Source organism: Budorcas taxicolor, chromosome 2 (assembly GCF_023091745.1).
Source record: "Budorcas taxicolor isolate Tak-1 chromosome 2, Takin1.1, whole genome shotgun sequence".
Classification (NCBI taxonomy): domain Eukaryota; kingdom Metazoa; phylum Chordata; class Mammalia; order Artiodactyla; family Bovidae; genus Budorcas; species Budorcas taxicolor.
The window spans coordinates 10,136,888-10,155,950 of record NC_068911.1 but is presented as its reverse complement, the minus strand read 5'-3'; the positions used below and the strand labels follow the sequence as shown (position 1 = coordinate 10,155,950).

General features: G+C 33.6%; 1 protein-coding gene across 1 annotated transcript in view; it reads right to left on the bottom strand.

The window, feature by feature from the left end:
• Window positions 1–19,063, bottom strand: part of GTF2I (general transcription factor IIi) — an 86,098-nt gene that overhangs the window by 31,275 nt on the left and 35,760 nt on the right. Inside the window, exons 9-12 of the mRNA XM_052654120.1 lie at window positions 17,600–17,677; window positions 11,190–11,249; window positions 8,993–9,049; window positions 6,868–6,930 (exon numbers count right to left, since the gene is read on the bottom strand). Coding sequence (XP_052510080.1) covers window positions 6,868–6,930; window positions 8,993–9,049; window positions 11,190–11,249; window positions 17,600–17,677 — 258 coding nt within the window. The remainder of the gene's footprint in view (window positions 1–6,867; window positions 6,931–8,992; window positions 9,050–11,189; window positions 11,250–17,599; window positions 17,678–19,063) is intronic.

The window sequence follows — 19,063 nt, the reverse complement described above, 5'->3', positions numbered from 1 at the left end:
GAAAATATCAGTTGGCACATGACTAAGATTTCTATTCAAACACCATCTGTAAATTACTGAAAATATCATTTTAAGAAATCTACACTTAAACATGGAATGAAGAAGATAATAATTATTGAGTTAAAGGAAACAGCAGTAACAAAGAGATACCATAAGATACAATAAATTACCCTTTTCAGGGTAATTTTCATTCTCATTTTATTGCTAAACAAATAGGATCACAGAATGTTACATGACTTAACTATGTTATGAGATCATGGATATAATTCTTTAAGCTATTAAAGAATAACTAATAACTAATAGATAAGCTCTCAAAGAATAACATGAAATCCAAACTTAGCATCATACGCCATGCTGCCTTGCACAGCAATGGGTGACTTTTATATACTCTGCATATTAATCAAGGGAATCTACGCGTAAGCCTAAAATACTTAAATGTCATTCCTCTCATAGCATCAGAGGACAGGGCACACTGATTCTCCTGTTCACTGACTGTGGGTTCTTCCTTTACAGGGTAATAGGGACTGGTGCCACAAACCCTGTGGACACCAAAATCCACGGATGCTGACGTCACTATAAAATTAGCATATTATTCACACATAACCTATGCACATCCTCCCTTATACTTCATATCATCTCTACATTACTTATAATACCTAAGACAATGTAAGTGCTGGACAGACAGCTCCCTGGCACCTGGCTAATTCAAATTTTGTTTTTTAGAACTTGCTAAAAAAATTGTTCCCGAATACTGTTCATCCATAGTTGGTTAAAGCTTGGAGATATGGAGGGCCAACTAAAACGTCAACAGATTTCTAAAAACCTGAAATCATTTACTGACCATTCAAACCAACAGGAGAAAAAAGTATTGCGTCACTGGGGCCAGATAAAGTCATATTAGGACTTATTTACATGCCGGGAAATCTGGAAAAGGAAATGGCAACCCACTCCAGTATTCTTTCCTGAAAAATCCCAAGGATGGAGGAGCCTGTAAGGCTATAGTCCATGGGGTCACAAAGAGCTGGACACAACTGAGCAACTAAGCACAGCACAGGCGCTGGTAAATATAAAAGCACTACTCTAACATACACTACTTCAGACAAAAGCTATCCCATAAACAACGTACGACACTATAAAAACTCTCAAGTGCTAAATTCCACTGTAGAAAAGCACATTCTGAAAAAAATAATCTGTAGTAAAGAACAATTTTAAAATGACAAACTACCAGTAAAACAAAAACTTGACTATGAAGAATCTTGGGCTCCTAAGTTAGTATAAGGATTAAAAATAGTCAAAAGATTCCATAATAGGTTTGAAACTAATTATTTAATGCCCCAAGTAGATGTATTTTGGAAAACATATTAGGTATCTCTAATGTTTGGCTTCTGAAAACAGACAGACAAAATCCTTTTCCAATTTCCAAACAAATTTTTAGAAGCCAAAGAATATTTTTAGGCTAGTCTGCAAAGGATAAAGTGAAATATACTTATCTGACCTATGGATACTATTCAAGCATTTTAACTGTATTCAGTGTATTCCTTTATGAACATTAAGCAATGATATTTAAAACAAAACAATTTTCCTTAAAGGCTAATATAGCCTAAATATTTCTATAAATTGTAATTTTAAATGACTGTTAATTAAATTAGATAAAATGAAAACTGGTAGAGTATAAAATAAATGAAGAAACTATAGCTTATGATGGTAACAAAATTCATCCAACTGTAATCTGAAAAGTTTGAAACTGAGGTGAAGGGGAAAGGGCAAGAGAGCTTTGCTTTTCTTTAGTGTCCAACAACCGCATTTCTTCAATCAGATTAACTTACTTTAAAACAAAAGGATTTAATAGTATAAATATATTTTATAAAAATAACCTCCTTGACCATAACTAGAAAAAAGACAAATCTAGGAGAGTGTTTTTTAACAAGTTAGCAAATGATTTAACAAAGACTGTAAAACATTAAAAAGCGTTTATCTCTCGAGACAATAATGAAGTCAATCTATTAAATGTGAACAGGTGAAGTTATTTGTGATAATAAAATACCACAACATAAATTCTATTAAAAGACTAACCCATTTCATATACTATGTAATTATAAAGAGTGTTTTAATTTATATGAAATATGGAATTACGTCAAGAAGAGCTATGAACTCAAACACACCTATTTTTTTTCTCCACTACTGCAGCAAAACACTCTGATTCTGGGAAAGCATGAGAAAACGTTACTCTTGACCTCACAATTCATTTCACAGAGGATTAAAATTATTTCTTTGTCGCAGAAATCAGTCTGCCTCTAACAATCAGTTTAGCAGGGAGCACTGTTTTCTAATTATCATGGCACTTCCACATTATAAACAATCACATTTGTGTAAAAAAAAAAAAAAAAAAAAAAAAACACGCATCTCTGGATGCTTCAAATTTAAGCCCAAACTAAAAATGTTTATATCTTCAAAACTAGAAGCTTATAAAATGAATTTCAAGGTATTTTAGCATGCAAAAGCTGCAAATGAGTGAAGAATATGGGCTAGCTATGCTGCAGCGCTAAAAACAAGCCTCCCACCCCATGAAAAAAGGGCAGGGATAGTCCCCAAGTCAAAATTTCTATCGAGAAAAACCTGGTTTTCCTTTTTGCAACATACTACTTACAGAAATGCCCATAAATAACACAGAAATCAGAGCTCAAATGTGTTACTGAATTTATCTAATTATTGATGAATGCATTAACATATAAAAACTTTTTTTATACTTATTATTTTCAACAAGATCAAATTGGTCATTTTATCAAATAATCTGATACCTATTCAAACTCAAAGAAATGAAACAAATCAGGTACCCTCTCCCTTGAAATTACTTGGAGCTATTAATTACCCTCCACATTTCAAATTAATAAATGGCATTTTTCACCCACGGATCCAGGTCCTAACGCCTCCAAAGTCCAATTTTTATATAATAATTGGATGTCAACTAAGTGATTTGTTAGCAACTGTAAAATTAAAAACAAAATATTCAAATGATAACATACTCAATTATATAGATTCTACAAACTCTCAAGTAACATTTATAAGAATAATTAAACTGAGTAACTATAATTGCTTTGCTTCCATTATCATCTGCTCTCTCAGTCTTTACAGCGGCCCTGTTTCTTCAAAAAGAAAGAATTTACTACTTCCTTATTCAAAACCCTCCAATGGACTTTCCTATCTTGTTCATTCCAAAATCTTTAACACTTAGTCCAGCCTTCAGTACATACAAGGTGTCTGATATTTGTGGACTGATAAATGAACGTTTGAATAGCAGAATCCTGAAAATTATGTGCGACAGTCAAAATTTTCTAAATTTCACAAAAAAAGGATACCATCAGAGGATGAAATCCACTACTGAAACCCTAAAACAGTGTTATCCAAAGAGTAGTCCATGTGTATATATATGAGGTGTTATGAACTGCATTCCTATGTGTAAATATTTATGTAATTAATTTATTTCCTGAAGAAAACCTTAAATTTCAAGGAGTTTTACTTAAGACATGAAATTTTAAAAATTGTAAAAAAAAAAAGAAGACATGAAACCCTTTCAATGTATTTAAAAGCAATCTGAAGACAAATAATAATAATCAGGGGGTTATGCCTCAGCCAAATGAACACATGTGAACGGCTCAAGTTGGGGAAAAATGTTTGAAAGTGAACTGCATATAAGGTAACTCTTTTAAAGCAAAATACTTTCCATTTTAAGCTCATTCATGACAGCCAGACTTCAGATAATTCTGGGGCAAGATTTTCTCTGCCCTTATCAAACACATGCCTAAGCCAAAGTCCTGACAACAGTCTGATTTTACCCAAAAATGAAGTCATGGTGTTTATGAAATCAAGGCAGGCACAGCCACATAACTCTAAGGGCCGTTTCCCAAACCGAGGTCACAGAGGTTCCACATGTGCACCACTGACTTCAATAACACACAGATCACCAAAAAGGGAAGGGAAGGCTAGCACGCTGCAGTTCATGGGGTTGCGAAGAGTCAGACATGACTGAGACTGAACAACAACAAATGAAGAGCAGATCTCCGCTCAGGGGACTGTTTCTTGCAGGATAACATGTCTGCATCGGTCTCAATCAGACCCTTCATAACACAGTCACATAATGGCAAATAAAGATACCAAGGTTAATGTGGAAAATCTTACAAAGCTCACTTGAAGACTAAGTTTCTTTTTTCTTTTCTATAAACTTTTTGGGAAATGCAGGAATATACAATAGGAGAAAACGAAAGTCAACACCATGCAAGCAGGACTGTCTTATTTCTTTTCAAGTACAAGGATTTTCCTAAAGAAAACTAACACAGTCCTCTAGGCACACTTCTCCTTTTAAACATGCCTTATTCGGGAAAGGAGGCTCCTACCCCCCACCCCACTACTAAGCATATTACATACACTAGAGGTCTTTTTCCAGATCTCTTATATGTTTTAAAAGTTACCATTTCAATGTGTGATATATTTTTCTAATATTAGAATGTATCGAAATTTAATTTTCTAACCATGGATATTTTTCTAGTTTCTACCATCTATACTCATCTTTCTAGAAAAAAAAAAAATACAATATACTTATCAAAAAGATGTGGATGTGAGTTCTCATTTGACCTTCCTTGTTAGTATCACAGACTTAAAATTTACCTTCCATAATATACAGATAACAATTTATTAACAATTTAATTAGAGTTGGTATATAGCTTGTTTGTGAGCATATATCCCATGGAAAATGTTACTAGGAAAAGTAATTACTTTACACAGACCTGGTATTTCTCTGGTCTTCTGAACATAAAGCAGCAGCCTCAATAGCAAAATTCTACTATTGGAAAATATGGATGATAAATCAACATTTTGGTACTATGTCTTAGTTTAAAAGAAATGGGATTTATCATTCCCTTCAAAGAATGAAAACTGAAAAGACTGACACATGTTTCAGGTTTGTAAGCTATTGATTTCTTAATTATTTTGATATCCTTTTAAAGGTTTACACTATGGAAAGCAAGTGTTTATTTTCTAAGCAATTCTAATATAGCCTTTATGGGTTTCAAGGTTTAAGATAAATCAGTGTGGTTACTAGTCCTATTTTAAAGGTTTATGCTAATAATTTTTTACGCTAATAATTTTATAAAATATTTATTTGCCTGCGCCAGATCTTAGTTGCAGCATGTCGGATCTAGTTCCCTGATCTGGGATTGAACTCAGGTCTACTGCATTGAGAGTGCTCAGTCTTAGCCACTGGACCAACAGGGGAGTCCCTATGCTAATAATTTTAATCATCATCTGCTTTTCTTATCTCTACAGGAAGGGAAAGATTCTGAGTATTTATAATATCTAGATTTTAACTTATAATTTTAATTTATAATATCTAGATATTATATAATCTAGATTTTCTTCTCACAGTTGAGCTTCTAATTTAAAGCCAATTATTAAGGACTTCCCTGGCGGTCCAGGGGTTAAAACTTCACACTTCCTCTGCAGCAGTGGGGAGGAGGGCGCTGATTCAATCCCTGGTTAGGGAACTAAGATCCTACAAACTGCCTGGTGTGGCCAATGAATAAACGAATGAATGACTAAATGAATAAATTAAATTATTAAATGCTAGACTAGAAACAATTCAAAACAATTTTAGGTTAGTAAAATTATGCTAATGATAAAATGTGTATATTAAATTAACTGAGATGTCAACATGCAAAGTAGGAGAAAATTTCTGATACTGGGCGAAAGCTACCAATCAGCTTATATGAAGACAAACATTTTCAGTAGTCTGAAATAGCCAAACACCATAAATAACCAGTGGACACCAGGAAAAGACAGGTTATTATAAACAAAGAAGAAAAGGAGAGACAGAGATGGCAAACCAAGACAGGTTATGCAGCAGTTAAAAAAAAATAGTGAAGTACCAAGATGTAAAGTTATGAGAAAAACACTATGGGAAATGTGATATATGTGTATTTCACTTGCTCATTATAAAGCTGTACACTGAAAACACCTATTAATTTTTGCCAAACTAAATGTATGTGTACATATCTAACTTATTTTTAGATGTCACAATAAAGTGACATCCACCACTGAGTAGAGAGACACTGGAGCAGGGCGGGGGTTAAGATTTTTGCTTTAGAAAAGAATTACTTTGAGGAGAAAAAAAAACTCATAGGAGTCATGTGAGATAACTTAAAAGGAAAAAAATCAATACACTTAATAATTATGAAATATAAGGCATGCTCCTGTTATTAATTAGCTGAACCTTTAAATAATGCAGGACACACTGGCTCATCTGAATTCAGGTGCTATCTCTGAAGAAGAAACTCTGTCTGAAGCAACTTGATATAGATTAGTTTAGAATATTTTTATAGCTGCTGCTTCAAAAGTTTTGAAGGACACATTATATGTTAGCATTTTAAGGGGAAAATTTGCTTTAGAAATTGAACTATCAATACTTTCTCCTCCACTTCACTAAGGCTGACAACCGGGGTCCCAGTACTAAGTAAGGCTCCTACGTCACAGCTCAGTAATAGGTTATAAATCTATTTCTGTGTGCACCCGGTCTGGTCATAGTTTTCTCTTTTTAAAAATTATCTGTTTCCCAATGGTAGAAAGTACCAGTATATAGCCTGGTCCACCACTCATCTTCACAGCTGACTTTTGCTGTCTAAAACTCCCAAAGCATTGGGTATGCTGTGGGATGTGGTTACTTTAGTCACACATACACATATATGCTTCCATTTTTTTTTTTTTTCCCACAAGTTTCCTTTAAAAATGAATGAAATGCATACTTGGCAATGTGAATGTGACAAATAATTTTTATGACCAGAAGTACACTTTTGGAATCAAGGCTTTTAGGTAACTAACCTTCAATAGTCACCTCAACTTCGGGGTCCTCACTTGTTTCTGAAGGGACATGTTGAGTAGAATCTTGAAAAAAATAAAATTCTAAAATGACATTCATTATAAAGCACTTTCTATTATGTTCCAACATTTTACGGATTTGATATTCCAAAAGCAGCCTACCATAAAATTTTACTGTCATTTGAATTCACCTCATACTTGTTAAATGAAAATCTCTGACCCTTTTAAACAGGGAGAAGAGAAAACAGAAAGTAGAGAAACTCTGGAAAACTATTAGACAATACCAAGTTACCTGCGTTAAAGGACCAAACTTTCTAGAGGAGTAAGATTATAATGAAGTTAAAATAAAATTTCCTGCTGTAACTAGAAGGTGCTAGGATATAAACAAAGGCTTTCTTATGTAAAAAAAAAAAACAAAAAAAGCTATTTCTCCTCTTCTTTCAGAAATACCAGGAGTGGCTTATATTGTTAAATAAAACCACGTTTTTGCAGTGGGAACCTTCATATCAAAACAGTGACTACTGTAACAAATACAGACAGGAGGACTGTTATCACCTGACTAACTTTGCACGTAACGTACTTTATAAAATTAAATATTTGTGTTACTACATAAAACAAATGTACATCAGAATGTTAGTGCTGGAAGCTCAGCTAGAGAGTATCTTTATCAACTCTCCTTTCATTTTGCAAAGGTTGAGAGATTAATTGATTTGCCAAAGATTATGTTCACTTGTTAGTAGAAGAATAAAGACTAGAACCTAACTTCAACTCTATTAACACTGCAATATGACAATAAAAATTTCCTCAAAAATAAAGTGATTCGAAGCCTAATATCTAAATCACATTGCCCAGTGAACACCAGTATGATTCATCTTGTAATCAGGTTATTTCCTTGTTGTAAATACTGCCTATCTAAAACAGGATTTTGTTACAGAGGAAATATCTAATTACCTCCACACAGTAAAAGAAAACAAACCAAAAAAAAAATTCACCAACACCATCTCTATTAAAAAAATTCAACAAGAAATTTAAAATATTATTTTGAATGAGTATCTCAGTATTTCTGTAAGAAATGTATTCCACTGAAGTGAAGTGAAGTCGCTCAGTCGTGTCCGACTCTTTGCGACCCCATGGACTGTAGCCTACAAGCCTTCTCCGTCCATGGGATTTTCCAGGCAAGAGTACCGGAGTGGAGTGCCTTTCCCTTCTCCAGGGCATCTTCCTGACCCAGGGATCGAACACAAGTCTCCCGCACTGCGGGCAGATGCTTTACCCTCTGAGCCACCCGGGAGGCCCATTAGAATACTCCACTTCTAAATCTGAATTTAGAAAGATTAGTCAACTTTCCAAAGACCTTTGGAACTCCCGCCACTCAAAGAGGGTAAAATATCAAATTATGGATTTAAAAAAAAATAAAAAAGCAAATATAAAGAATAAAAAGGTACAGAATAGACTCCTTTTTTAGTCTTAAAAAAATTAGGCTTGATATGACCAGCTTATATGAGAAATAATAATTCTAAAATAAGATCCAGTTGCCTTACCACTTATTTTCCTTGGGAGAAACCTACAAAAATTCTTTTGGAACTATCTAAACAGTTTACAAATTAGGAAGCCATTCTGCATGATAACGGTTTAACTCAAGATTCCAATAACTTAAAAAGCTATAGCTGAATATTCATTCAATCCTACAATCAAAGAAGGATGGCTGGTTAACAAAGCAGTTCCACAGGGTGGCTGTAGGTATAAGAATGAGCAGCTAGATCATCTCTCTTTTAGTAATCTTATGTAGACGACATTACCCTAATATGAACAGAGCCAGTAATAATTTAAATTTTAAATATTAAAACCATTCTTTCCAAATATGGCATAAGATGACCAAGAAAAAACGGGCAACGTTTTGCATCATGAAGAATTTTACTTACCACTTAAATTTTAGTCCCCACATGCTTTACTATTCAATACAGTAAAAGAGGGATAACATCTTTAGGGCTAAAAGAAAACACCCGTTAGCTAAGAAGGTACACCATAACAATCATTTTATTTCCAAATAAGGCTTTAAGGATAGTATTCCCTGTAGTACAGAACAACACAATATAAATACAGCAAAGTAAAAATTCCCAAATCTAACCTTCTGCTGGTACTTCCATTTCTGTTCCTTCATTGCCCTCTGAAGAATGATGGCTTCCTAAAAAGAAGATAAGCCCATATAATGAACCAATAAAGACTGACGCTGGAAGAAGAGAAACTAGGTAACAATGCAAATAAAAACACAAATGCAAGCTGATTCTTTTAACTTCTTAGCAGTTAATTCAAACAATATTATCTAATTCAGAAAAACATGTTAACACTTCTGTATGAAAACTCAAAGAATTACTTTAAAATGCAAACATGTAGAGTAGACCTAAGTAGGTTTGGGGATTTCATATGAGTTACTAGAACTACACGATATAATTACTGATTGATATTCCAATTTGAGAACTAGAATAATGGGTTTCAGAGTGCCAGGCTCATCTGCCATTTGATGCACTTACACAAAAACACACATCAGAGTCAGTCTGTCTTTGCTCCTAAGACTCTATCAAGTCGAGAAACACAAGTTCAGGTTTGGCTGTGAAACGTTTCTTGCTTTCCATTTGTACTACAGTGGAAGCTATGGAAACTAAATCCCCATTATTTAATCAAAGTTGCACTTAAAGGAAATGCAGAAGTTAAAACTTAAGATACTACCTTTAGTCTCAAAAGCATTTTAATTCAGGTAATATAATCTGCCTGCTTCTACAAACTGGAACATAAAGCAATGTATCAGGTTAGGCATTCAACAGTGAACAGGCTCATCCTACTGGAGAAACTTTACTCATAAACAGGAAAGAAGTCATCTAAAACCCAAGAGAGCCAATTAGGTTAAGTGCCCAAACTGCCCCGGACTATTGATCCTCTGTCCTTAAATGTCTGAGGTACTAACATCGAGAAGATTTAAAATCATTGCCTTCTTGTAGAAATAAAAATGTATTACCCATAGGGAAGAATAAAGCAAGGGGGCAGGAGGAAACATCAGGTCTATTTTGTCATCCACTGATAACTAATTTAAGAAACTATACTAAAGGTAACCCCCACCTCCGGACACAGGTTTTATACACTTTTATCTTGATTTTTAAAGAGCACTGACTACAGTTTAAAAAAACTGTCATTTAGTGCCTAGCACCTCCAAATTTAAAGTACCATGCTAAGACCAAAAATTTAGGGTTTTCCATGTCTAATTTTATGGAGCTCTAATTATCTTGGGATTCTTTTCCATTTATTTTATGTTCTGAAAACTCACCTGAGCTCAAAACAATGGGTAAATCTATAAATCTATAGCCAAGAATTATTCTTAACTCCTTAAATTATGCTTTCTCAACATACGGCTCCCCTCTACCCATTAAACATTAATATTTGAATTTATGGAGCACTGGATTCTTTGACTGTAATGCCAAAGAAAACAAAAATGTGAGGTCAATACAAGGAGAGATAATGGAGAAAGGACCAGTACTTAAAAAGGGAAGGCTGGCTAAGAATAACTAAGGTGATATTCCATCAGGTCATAACACGATAACAGTCCATGTAAAGGATGATTCTGTGCATACTTTTTGTTCTCTCCAAATGTACGTCAAGCAATTACATTTATATTAAAAGTAGAGCTAAAGAAAAGACATCTTGGGACTTTCCTGGTGGTCCAGTGGTTAATATTCTGTGCTCCCAATGCGTGGGTTCAATCCTGGTGGGGGAACTAGGACCCCACATGCTGCGTAGTGCAGTCAAAGAAGAAAAAAGAATGAAATCTAATGCACTCAAAGCCGGAATAAGCAGAGGTGAAGTAAAGCCATCACAAATAGCCTATGGTCATCAAGGGAGGGAACACTACACAGAAATTCCCCAAAAGACATTCAATCAATAAAATTAGGGATTTACAAATGATATCTTACAATCTTTCTAAACATTAAGTATCAACATGACCTTACTGATATTTACATTACTAACTATACAATATAAGCCTTATTTCTGACTATTCTGATATAAGGTATAAATGTGTACTTTACCTTAAATATGAAAGTGTGTCATGTACCCATTTCGAGATTCATTACTAGATTCACAAAAGGGAAAATTGGTTTTCAAAAATTGTTGCTTGTGAAGTTCATTTATGTTTCAAAAAAAAAAAGGCCAATACATTTCCTTTTCCATTTAGAAAAGTAATAATACAGATATAAATACAAAAACACAGTCTGTCCAGTATAAAGAAACATTACATAAGAACATTATGTGGGAAAACGGAAGTGAAAAAGTTATACCTTGCAAAGACTTCGAAAGGGGGAGTTTGTCATCAACATCATCAGTTTCAGAAGGGCCTGCTTTGGGACACAAAGATAACACTTCAAAACGAATCCCAAAAATAGATTTTGGGTCACTTCAGCAAACAAATTTGGGTGAGAGATATGGAATACTACAGCCTTTTCATGGGTAAAAAAAAAAAGCAAAAAAAAAAAAAAGACTGACAAATGAACGGTGTCAATTTATGGTCTTAGTGAATGGGAAAAGTGTATTCAGATAAAGCCATATACAGATAGTCAAAAGAAATTCTGAAAATGTCTAAATATGAATTGAATGGGAATGAAATGTCTAAAACGGTGGATATGGGTCATGTTCGTGACAGCAAACTGTAACTTTTACTTCATATAGGTTACAAGCGCAGATATATCTTACAAGGTGCATTTGTTTCTTCCTTGACAAATATTTGTCTTAATGCTTTGCCATACTAAAGAAAAATGCAGAATCAAATTGTTATACCTTCCTTAGAATCTCTAAAATCATGCAATTAACCTATCAATAAGCTTGAAACTCCACTGAAATAGAAATATGACAATTATTAATTCAAAAATCCTTTCTCTACAGATCCATAAAAATTTTTAATAACATGATTTTCCCCAATAATTAATATACAATGTATTTTGTCTTAATTAAACCTTCACAGACTGCTATAGATACTGACAACACACTTGCATGTATTATGCTTTTAGTGACAGTAATCGATTTAAAAGAGAACAAAACATTGTGTTCTCAACATCTACTTAACATAAACATGTTCATATCTGAAATAAATACAAACCACTTCACTTTCTCTGAATATTTTTTGGAAAACATCCTAAGACTTTTTAAAGGCTTTGCAAATGCATGAGGAATTTCATGAAGAGGCACAAAAGTATACATTATAAGTGAAGGATATAGCATAGAAAATAATTTCACGGAAAACAGAAAAATTATTTATATTTCGAGTCTCAATGAAGAGCAAAATGTTCGATGAGAGACCTGACTTCAAATGCCAGATTCACTGCTTCCTAGTCACGTAACCGAGGCTTAAAATATACAGAAAAAATGTATTGTACGATAGCAAAATATATTGACTTCATAATACTGCTGTCGCTGCTCTTCCACAAGTCTAGCTTATATATCATTATCAATATTGTTCTGCTCTAAATTATTTAATAAGGTCCTCTTTAAGCGAAAGTATATTTCTTAGGATTCCCATGGTATAGGATTTCTATTTTAAATAACATGTTTATTATTGATTTCTAATTAATTACAATATTTTCTGGCAATTTCTCAAGGCTATCCATAAGCAATTATAAAGTTTATTTTTGTAAAAGTTCCATATTTTGTAAATAAACATTTATTTGCTGGGTATGGAATTCTGGATATACATGAATTGGCTTATGTTCATCAACTGCAGAGTTCAAATACTCTACTTTATAAGCATCATCATTCGTTAAAATCTCCCATGACTGTATTCACAAATTTATCAACTACATCAAATTGAATCAATTTTTTACTTTGACTTTTGAGGCTACATTTTTAGGTAATAAAAGTTGATGATTATTCTATCAACTTAGTAATTTATTAGTATATTGATTATATAGCCTTACTTTTTGTACTTGTTATGTTTTTCCTTTTTTGGCCTCAAATTATTATTACTAAACTTGGTTTCTTTTGGTTAATATTTGCCCAGCTACCTTCACATATCACTATACTATCAAATTATGTTAATTTTAGGCACGTTTTAATAGCACATGACTTGGACTTTCTTTGTCATTAAATGAGTCGCACACGCACCCTCACAACTTGAGGAGTGTCTACCCGTTTTTGCAGACAAATCACGCTTTCCCAGTGCTCACATCTGACCCATCTTAGAAGGAGACTGATAGGTACATAGAGACGTGTCCAAGTCTATTTTAGAATTCCAAAAGTTTCGCAGAAAACATGAATGGTTTTAAAGTACAAGAATGAACAAATGAACTGTAGTATAATCACATATGTAACTACTGCAATGACAGTATTACATCAGTACGTGGGACTTCCCTGGTAGTCCAGTGGGAATCGGCCTGCCCGTGCAGGGGACCCGGGTTCGATCCCTGGTCCAGGAAGATCCCACTCGGCGCGGGGCAACTAAGCCTGTGTGCCACAACTACTGAGCCCGTGTGCCTAGAGCCAGTGCTACGCAACAAGAGAAGCCACAGTAATGAGAAGCCCGCACGCTGCAAACCAAGCAGTCTGTGCTTGCCGTAACTAGAGCAAGCCTGCGTGCAGCAGTCAAGACCTAGTGCAGCCAAAAACAAATGAAGGAAATAAGCCAGTCATAAAAAAAGGACAAATACTAAAAAAAAAAAAAAATACCCACAACCTGTTCCTGACAAAAATAGGTACATCTCAAAAACCTGTACTGATACAGGAGAACACACATAAAACACATATAGAGAATGATGCCATTTGTGCCAAAGTTAAAACCTGAGAAAAAACATAAAATATTATGTGTATGCCTGGATACACATCCAAAGATGTTCTGTGGAACTGTATACTCATTTAAAGTATAAAATCATTATCAGGAGGGGCAAACCTCAATTTCAGTGAAGTGGTTAACTCAGAGAAAAAAACGGGAATAGGAAGGGCCTAAAGAAGGGTGTCAATAATACAGTCAACATGTTACCTCATGTGAGATTCTGTAAACCTGGGAACATGTACATTATGTTTGTGGGTTTTAAACATTTTTAAAAAGCATTTTAGAATACAGTAGGCCATCTGAATCTGTGCATTCAGCATCTGCAGATTCAACCAAGCACGGATCAAAAATATTTGGAACAGAAAAACTCCAGAAAGTTCCAGAATGCAAAATGCAAAATGCGCATGCTGGCAGTTACTAAGATAACATTTACATTGTGTTAGATATTTCAGTAATACAGAGATGATTTAAATAAAGAATACAGGAGGATGTCTGTAGGTTACATGCAAATACTACACCATTTTATATAAGGGACTTGATCATCTGTGGATTTTGATACTGGAGGGGGTTGAGGGGGTGACTCTGGAACCCATTCTCATGGGTACTGACTGTACAACACAGCAGTGCAAATAAATGATCTGTAAGTACAATCAACAGCATGTCTCACAAATTACATGTTTTACAGAAGAGGCCTGATACATACTGATGGATTCTATTTACATAAACTACAAAAACAGACAAAACTAACTTAGGTTGTTACCATTCAGGACACTGGTAACAGGGCTGGAAAGGGGGCTGCCAGGAAAGGAGCCAAGGGAAAGGGAGCCTCCAGCATGCTGACCCCTAAAGCATGAGGCCAGAGACAGACAGAGGCAGATGAAGATTTCAGTACTTTTGTGGTGGACAGAACAAGAGGGGAGAAATGCCAGAAAGAATACAGCAGACCTGAATGATCATTTGTTAAGCAGCCTTAACAGATCTAAAATAACTAAACTTATACAAAGAATGTTCTCCAACTGTAATGGAAATATAACTAAAAATCAGTAACAGAAAGCTATCTCACAACTGCACAAGTATCTGAAGAGACTACACTTTCCATGTAAACCGAAGGACAAAGAGGAAATCACAAGGAAAACTAGAAAATGTTTTGAACTGAATGAAAAGAACTATTAATACTAATATGTCTAAGTTTATAGGGTGCAGTTAAACTAATGCTTAAGAGGTAAATCTACAGCATTAAGTACTTACATTGGAAATTATCTGAATGATTTAAGATCCCATGTTAGGAAACATAAAACTAAATTAAAATTAAAGCAACAAAAAAAAAGACAAGAGCAAAAAAAGAAAAAAATTACTGAAATTTTGCAAAAGCTAGATGTTTGAGTAAAAAAGAAACAAAAAACAGAAACAGTTCCAGAGCCAGAACCAATTATAGTTAATGGTAACAATGAAAAACATTAAACACTTACATATAAATCTTATAAAAAATATGTGTAAGAAATGTATGCTGAAAACCAAGCACTGATGAATCCCAGAAGAGCTAAACAGACAACATTCACATATCATGCTCGTGCATCAGAAGACTCAATATTAAGATATTCAGCCAAATTTAGTCTATAGATTCAGCATAATCTCCACCAAAATGCCCAAGGGCTTTTGTAAACTGTGGTCCTCAAGACAATACAATTTTGGAAAAAGGCAGAAACAGAAATATCTATGTAACAGGATACACTTGAGAAAACTGACAATGTAACAGAATATTCTGAGATGTAAAAGTATTACAACAAAAAAACAATAGCCTTTTCAACAAAAGGTGCTGGAAAAACTGGATATTCATATGTCTAAGTTTGAATCTGGAATTCTGCACACTATATATAAAAATTAGGTCTAAACCAATTATAGACTTAAATGTAGAACTATTGAAATGCTTATAAAACACAGAAGAAAATCTCTGTAAATTAAGATTTTTTTTTTTTTAGGTATGGTACTTAAGCACAATTCACACAAGGGAAAAATTCCCCACTAAGTTGGACATCGTCAAATTAACCTATTTGCAAATCCCATCACAAAGGACTTTTATTCAGAATATACAAAGAACTGCAAAAAATACCAAAACTGCATGGACTGCATCTCTCAGGCTAGATGAAAATCAATAGTCTGGCTCCCACCTTCTTCAACTGCACTTGATCTTTCCAGCAATCTTTTCTTCCACAAATATCCGATTTCCACTCCCATTACTCAAGCATTACCTTAATCACTCACACTCCCTGTTTTAAAGGGGGAAAAAAATCTTACATAATCCTGTCTAGTAACAGCAAAGCTAAAAAGACAATGCCACAGATAAAGGCAGAATTTAATTTTAAAAAATTAAATATAATGTGCTAAAAAAGATTTTATTAAACAGTGTTTATTAAGTATGTTAGCAAGGTACCAAAAACTGCTAAATGGCTAAATATTTTCCAAAATTTTAACTTTTCAATTAAAAACTTTTAGCCATGTGATTACTACCATCATGGCAATAAAACAATCAAAGCTGACATAAAAATTATGAAATTCACTAGGAGACAACTTAATATATGTACATAGATTTAATATATATGTATACATGATTACAAAGTAAAATAAATTTATCCCTAGCTTTTACAATACTCCAGAACTGATAAAAACTTATTATTTTAAATGAACTAAACCTATTAGAGAAATGCAAATTAAAACCAAAAAGAGGTATCACAAGACACCCAATAAAGTGGCTAAAAATAATGCGGACCACACCCGTGTTAATGAGGACACGGAGCCACAGGAACTACTGTCCCCACTGACGTAAACGCACAACAGTAAAAGCACAGTAGCTTAAATACCTACCACAGATCTCAGCTACTCCAGTTCTAGGAAATCTACTCCAGAGAAATGAACGCTATTTCCAAACAAATGTTCATAGCAACTTTATTTTTCATAGCCCCGAACTAGAAACAACCAAAATGTCCATCAATAGACGGAGGGATAAATGGTGGTATCGATGAACAATGGCGTAACATTCAGCAACAAGATGGAATTAGCTATCGACATAGGCAACAATGTGCATGAATTTCAAAACAATTACATGAAATTTGAAAGTCACAGCTCCCCACCCCAAGAAAACAGTACATACTTTATGATGATTCCATTTATATAAATTTCTTAAAGCTGCAAACTAAAATAAAATGACAGAAAACAAATCAGCCATTGGCTGGGGAGAGCTGTGAATTACAAAGAGGCTCAAGGAAATTTGAGCGTTATGGACACTTCATTATCTTGAGTGCAGTGAAGACTAATGTTTTTGGGTTTATGGGTATACATAAAACCAAACAGATCTTATACTTTAAATGTTTAATGTACTTTATGCATCTATGACAATTAAACTTACCATAAACTAGAGATGTTCTTCTAAACTAAAATCCATCAATGCAGAAAAGCAAACTGCATTGTTAAATTATGACCTTTAATTCCTTCTTGATTATCACTCAAGAAAAGATACAGAATAAAATGATAAATACCTAAAACTTAATAATGTCTGATCTTTTACAGATTTTTAAAATAATAAAAATAATGTGAAGTTATTTTTGTTCTACAAATAGATATTAAAGGTTTAGAAGACCTTTTATGCCTTGCAAATAACTCTGAAAAGTAAAATTGAATTCTATCTTAAGCCACAACTTTTACTTGTCCTTTTAAAGAATATTAATGATTATTTAACATTTCCCCTGCAGACTGACTTTGAGTGCCCCATTTTGAAATCAATTTTATTCCACTGAGAAATTACAAATACACCTGCTAGTCAAGGACCAAAGGACCAATCAATAAAACAATATCTAAGAAATTCAGGCAATTAACAAATTTTAATTATAACCACCAATAATTTCTAGAAAGAAAAACTTTATTAAATAGTACTACCTTGAATGTTATATTGATAGTAATCAGGATCTTCAGATTCTTCCTTCACTGTCACAGCTGCCATTTCCAGAGAAATGCCTATAAAAGCAAATTAAATTATAAATTATACTTTGAGGCATTCAGATTGTATAGAGAAGTCCCCTGTGCTCTGCTACTAATGCAAAATAATGCATTCAATTCATATTTTAAAGGTTTTCAAAAGACAAATGCTTGCAAGGTGTCATAGGGACAAAAATAACCTAAAACCCAACTAAGACAAAGTTTTAACCACCCTACTATCATTCTGGGATTATTTAATGCTAAATCTGTCTTCCAACAAGTTATCTTTGCAATTAAAGAAAATTAGTCACACTGCTTTCAGAGTTTAAAATATTTTTATAAATCAATGAAAATTACCTGTAAACATCAATTTTAATGACCCCATATTCCAGAGTAAAGATGGCATACTTCTTAATGATTTTAATAATGAGATATACTGATTTTTTTTCCCTCCTAACATGTCCCTTTATTAATAAAAGGTAACAAAATCATACCTTTTAGCATAACACTTTGCCCACAATGAGGATAAATAATTTGAAGTAGACCTTTGTGGCCAGATATAAATGAGTGCATCTTGTACAATTCCATGTAGAGGAAAATCAAAATTAGAGAAAAGAAACCTATGTTGTTAAAACTCAAGTAATGTCAATTATACCTCAAAAAAGCTGAAGAAAATTAAAATGCATAAGCCTTAGGTTAAAAAATCACATTCAAGCAAACCGCTGACTTTCAGAGAAGAGTAATGAGAGGGGAGAAGGAGAGCCCCTTCTTGGGGTGTCGTTAATATTCTGTATCCCAGTGAGTGTTAAGTCACAGGAAATTTTATTCATTGGCCATATATACACTTGTATTTGGCATATATTATACTTCAATTTTATTAAAAGTTTTAAAGAAGATTCTTAACAAATTATTTAGTGAGTTCTTAATAAAAGGTACTTTCCCCACGTATTCAAAAACAAAGTGTAAGGCAGAAAAAAATAAACCTATTAAAAAAAAAAAACCTTTATAAATAAACCACTATGTGTACTATTAATCTACAATTAAGATGGTTAAAAAATTCAAAAAATATGATTTTTCTCAAGTCAGCAAGTCTATTTTTGGATCCAAACTATTCAGAAGACAAATACATAAATAAAGGGGAGAAGATTTACAAAATGGTGATTTCAGCACAATAAACTAAAAACTAAACCAAGATTTCCTGTGACGTGAAAGAGAGAAAGAAAAAAAGCTTCTGTGAAACACACTGTGTAACAAACTCAAATATTTATTCCCAGTAAGGAGAATTCAACACTGCCTTTCTTGCAGACCCCTCTAAAAATAACATACATTAAAATTCTCATTCATTCCGTCTCTCTTTCTCTCTTACACTTACACTTCTCCTAACCCCAACAATCCATTTCAAATACCATTAGATTGCTCTGACCA